This window comes from Apodemus sylvaticus, chromosome 6 (assembly GCF_947179515.1).
Source record: "Apodemus sylvaticus chromosome 6, mApoSyl1.1, whole genome shotgun sequence".
NCBI classification, from domain to species: Eukaryota; Metazoa; Chordata; class Mammalia; order Rodentia; family Muridae; genus Apodemus; species Apodemus sylvaticus.
This window is the reverse complement of record NC_067477.1, coordinates 18,580,969-18,586,030: the sequence shown is the minus strand read 5'-3', so window position 1 is coordinate 18,586,030 and position 5,062 is coordinate 18,580,969. Positions and strand designations below refer to the sequence as shown.

The following is a 5,062-nucleotide window of genomic DNA, read 5'->3' as shown; positions in this document are numbered from 1 at the left end:
TGATAAGCAGAGTCAGGTGGACAGATGCTCAGCTCTGGGGGCAGCTGACCGAGGTACAGTGGAGGAGTTCACACAGCCACTCATCTGCCCTTTAATGTGCTGAACCATTAATCCTGGCTCTAACACATGCAAGCTATGTGACTGGATACGCCGCCTACATCTCAGTAAGTCTTCCTTTTCCTGTCAGGCAAGCAGAAATGGTAGTGTCATGCCCCATGAGGTTCTTTGATGGAAGAAGTACCTAGCACCAACTTTGGAACACAGTGAGTGTCGCTATCCCCAGGGCTATCTCCATAAGGACGAAACAGTCTTTCAAAATGCTTTATTGCTATTGCCAAGGTGGAAATCAACAGATCAGCCTTCAATTTATGTTCTATTGTTTACAACAGATATCTATCATCCTACCATAGCCAGCCAGATTTGTGATTTGATACCTTTGGTCATGGTGAGGCACTTTTACCTTAATTGCTCAAGTATGCTACTAAACTGAGTTCTTACATCAATCATGGCTAGCATAGAGCAGCCAACCCCTGTAGAACAATTTCACAGATCACTGAATGGGCTTCTTGTTCTGATCATTTATTGGATATACAAAGAAACACATGCCCCGAGAGGAACACTTTCATGCCAATGTTACACAGCTATTAGCGTCATTTCAGACCCGCAGCCCAGTGTCCTTTCTCAACCATGATGAACTGATAGTTGGTGCTGATGGGTGGGAGACCAGGTTCATGACTGCGCTTCCTGGTGGGCCCTTATGCTGACCAGTCTCTTACAGAACTTTGTAGTGCTAGACTGAGCAAGAGTGGCCTGGGGTCTGAGCACGACTATGTCACAAATATGGTGGTAGGACCTTGGAGAAATCAAGTGGCCTCTTTATGGTCAGTGTTGATGAAAGATGAGAGCAAAAGTGTGTCTTGCAACTGTGATCAAGGATGCAGCCATCAGGACAGTGATATCATCTCTTACAATGCCTTATTAGTCAATCTAGTCTATGAAAATCACTAGCTACCAAGAAATGGATAGATTATGCCTGGCTCCCTCTGTGGAAGCCTATGAGTTTCAGAAGGAGTCCCACCTCATGGCTGGACCACTTTGCCAAGGAAGAAGATATTTACACCATCCATAATGGCCATCAGAAAGGGTCTGATGAATTCTACCTTCTGAGAGCTCGGTCGTGCAGATCTGAATGTGAAGATCGCTCCTGTGGTGGCAGCTGCTGTGGTTCCCAACTCGTCTACCTCCACCATGGCTTTGTGCACCATCTACAGGCAGACAGCAGGGCTGGGTTGTAGTGTTGTATCATGATAAAAGTATCACGTACATTCTAAAAAGATGGAACTTGTGTTCAGCCTCACAGCCAGAATTAAACCATACACCCAGAGGTCACTTAGGACTGCTGTCCTACCGTGGACTCAGCCTGTTTGCTTAATCTGCTTTGAAGACAACAGTGGAATAATTAATCTTACTTGCCTTGGGTTTCCCAAGCAACCTTAAATTATGTACTCTTCCAAGTCCCTGATCTAGAACAACTCATATGTACCATTTGCTGAAAGCATCAAATACAGGCGCTGAAAGTAATCTTCTAAAGTGAAATCCACTTGTGGTTATCAGTTTAAAATGATGATATTTGTACTACTGCTCGATGTCTGGGTCAATTGGAATCAGTGACTTAATTCCTTGTAAAACTGCTGAAAGATTTCTGTAAAGTATCGCATTCCATCTCCATGGTGTTTGTTGTTGTTGTTTGGGTTTTTTGTGCTGTTTAATAAATACAGAGCAAAGCTCTTTGTCAGGGACACACACACACAGATTCACAAGACAGCTTCAGACAGGCACAGATTCCTTCAAGGTTGGGAGACAATATGGGTTCCCATTGTAAGAGGAATAAGACACAAAGGAACATCTTTGAATATCTTGGGGAGAAAATCATATTGGGATAGAGTAGAATGAGCTGGGGTGAAACAGGATGGAATGTGATGAGATGGGCAGAGCTAGAACAAGATGGATAATTAGAACAGGATAGGATGGGATGGGGTGGGATTGTAAGGAATGAATACTTTGAGATGGCTGGGGTAAAATATAAAGGGAAACTCTCTGAACTGGGATAGGATAGGATGGGAGGGGAGGAGACAGGAGGACAGGGAGGGGGTGATATGGGGTGGGGTAAGATTGGGTGGGATGGGGTGTGGTGGGAGTGCGGTTAGGATGGGGTGGGGATGGAATGGAATGAGATGGGATGGGAGGGATGGGGTAAGGTGGGGTGGGGTGAGGTGGAATGGGATGGGGGAGATGGGGTGAGTTGGGGTGGGGTGGAAATTTCTGAAATCAGGTGCTCAGAAGCTTCTAGACTCACCTCAGACAACTTGATATTGGTGTGGTTAGTAATGCCAGACAAGTCAGCATGGGTGGTGAAGAGGTCCTGGATGCCCAGCTTGGGGAGGATTTTTTCCAGTTTATAGGTACCCTCAATGGAGAACTTGGGGAGGTAAAGATCTAAGCGTCTGGAGAGAGTAAGGAGGGCCATTTTTAAACACCACGAGCTTGATGGAGTCACTCTCTACAGCCTCACAGACTTTCTGGAACCTTCATCTCTGGAGTGTCCCTTGCTTTATACTTAGTCTTGGGCTTCCCTCTCTGGTGTCACCCTAGAACCCCAGCTATTCCTCAAGCTGGGTCAGGTCCTGGGCGGAAGTTATGTTTAGAGCTATCTCACTGCCTGAGGGGTCCTTTCCACCAGCACTGTGAGGTCCTGGAGCATGTCTCCCTGTCATGGGTAGAAGGACATGGCCCCTGAATAGCACAGAGAGTACCTCTTTGTGGACATCTTAAGCCAGTTCCTCAATATCCTCTCGTCCAGATTATCCTCCACCTGCTTCATCTTGCCCTCGTTGGGGAGAACAAACAGAGCGACGGCACTGCCTTGATAAGGGATCCCCACCACCGTGCAGGGAATGATTTGGTCTACGATGTAAGAATACTCATCTTCACGGTTCATCATGGGCACCTGTATGGTCTTCTTGGGGGTCACATGGAAATCCATCTTGCGGGTATTTTTTTCACTGAAGGCCGTCTGCCACTTGCCTAAAGATGAAGGGGTAGGAGTAAATGAGAACTGAGTAAAAATGAGAGACCCTTGACTGTGGCTGAAGAGAGGAGACAATGCAAAGAGTGTCTCCACGGAGTGACATCAGCAACAGCAGCACCCATACTCCTTGGCCTCAGAGGCCAAAGCCCCTCATAACTCTGGGGTAGCCTGAACCTTTTATGTGCCTGTCCTCCAGTTCTTCCAAACTCTTGCTGTGGTGGTGTGAATGAGAACATCCGCCACGGGCTCATATGTTTGGATGCTTGGTCGAATTGTTGTGGGAAGGATTAGGAGGTGTGACCTCATTGGCATTTATTCGTATGACACTGAGAGAGAAGGCTTGGAGGTTTCAAAAGCTCACACCAGCACACACACACACACACACACACACACACACACATCATCTACTGAGTGTTTGTGTAAACTCTCAGCTACTGCTTCAGCACCATGCCTGTCTGCTTGCTACCCTGCTTTCTACTGTGATGGTCATGGACTCTGAAACTATAAGCCAGCCCCAATAAAGGGATATTTTTATACATATAAAAAAAATCTGTCCTGGCCATGGTGTCTTAGCATGGCAACAGACATTTGCTGTCAGTGGCCTTTGACCCCTCCTGTTTCCTGCCCTCTTAGCCCTGATCAGGTTCATATTCTGTTTCTAGTGGGTTTGACAGTTAGGGTTGTTTAGTCATGGTGGCTATGACAAGGACCAGCTCCTGACTGTTGAATCACTGATGGGCTGATAAGGGGGCTCTGTCTTACATGGGGCTGCTTTCTTTTCACCCATCTGGTACCTGGGTGGGTTGTTCTTTTATCAGGGGGGGAATGCTATCTTGTGATAAAAAACCAGAAAAGAGAAAAAGTTCAAGTTGGAGCCCAAAGCTTACCTTTGAAGAAGATGTAATTTACCACCAACATAACATGGGTTCTGTCGAGATCCTTGATCAAGTCTACAATCTTGCCCTTGGTCTGTTTGGTGACATAGTCATTGATCTGCTTCTTAGCGCTTTCGGGGTTCCCAAAGTTGGTAGAGAGAATGTCCGACATGTACAGTGTCTTCATGGCGTTCAGGAAGTCACCCCGGATATGTACTGCTGGGTCTTTAAAAATGGCACTGCCCAGGCTCAGCTCGAGGCCATCACTGGGGTGGCTGAACCTCTGCAGCAGCTGTTGGAAGCTCTGGTGAAGCTTGTCCTCTTGGCCTTGCTGGAGGTCGACACCCAGGGTATCCAGGATCTGTGTCTTAGTCTTCGAGCGAGCCCCCAGGGAGAGCATGCCTAAGTTCATAGCCACACTTACAGGGGAGATGAAAATATTCTCACCATAGATTTCAAAAACAACGTTCTTGAAGAGGTTGACGGCAAAGTTCCCGCCTCTGCGAGTCCCCATGGCACCCACAGTGGACTCTTTAGCCTTCTTCTTCTCCTTGGAACGGAGGCGTTGGCGGGAAGCCATTCCATGGCTGAAGAACAGCACCAGGCACAGAATGGGGAAGAACCTCATCCTGGTGGCAGCTCTGGATGGGAGAATAGGAAAATGTTCTTGGAGAGGGAACAGCCATGGGTCAAAGCGAGAGAGGCAATGAGTAGCTGGCGTCTGCAAAGATGTCCCCATTTACCCTCCAGAGCATAAGAAGGAAGCTAGGTCATGGGGCCACAAAGAGAAGCAGTGATACTCGGTGCTCTGATAAGATCAGATGAAGCAGGCAACTGCTCAAGATAGACTTGCGGACCAACATGCAATGGAGTTACAAAAAAACAAACACACAAAAAAACAAAACAAAAAACCAAAAACAAACAAAAAACCCACCATTTTTTTCTCATAATGTTTTAAGTAAGTTTAGGATTTTGCATTGTGCCCCATTCATGGTATTCCTTGGCTACAGCTTGCCTAGGGTCTCCGTTCCACCCACCCACATCCTTAAGGCCACCAGTCCTACCCCAGCAGATGTACTCACTCTGTGTCGTGGTGGCT

The 5,062-nt window shown here is 47.1% G+C and overlaps 1 protein-coding gene across 1 annotated transcript; it reads right to left on the bottom strand.

The window, feature by feature from the left end:
- Positions 1–1,079: 1,079 nt before the first annotated feature.
- On the bottom strand, positions 1,080–5,062 carry LOC127686990 (plasma serine protease inhibitor-like). Its single transcript, XM_052185161.1, has 5 exons — positions 5,046–5,062; positions 3,976–4,604; positions 2,814–3,084; positions 2,357–2,504; positions 1,080–1,265 (listed from the first exon to the last, which is right to left on the bottom strand). The coding sequence occupies exons 2-5, from the start codon at positions 4,589–4,591 to the stop codon at positions 1,080–1,082; spliced, it is 1,221 nt and encodes a 406-aa protein (XP_052041121.1). The 5' UTR covers positions 4,592–4,604; positions 5,046–5,062.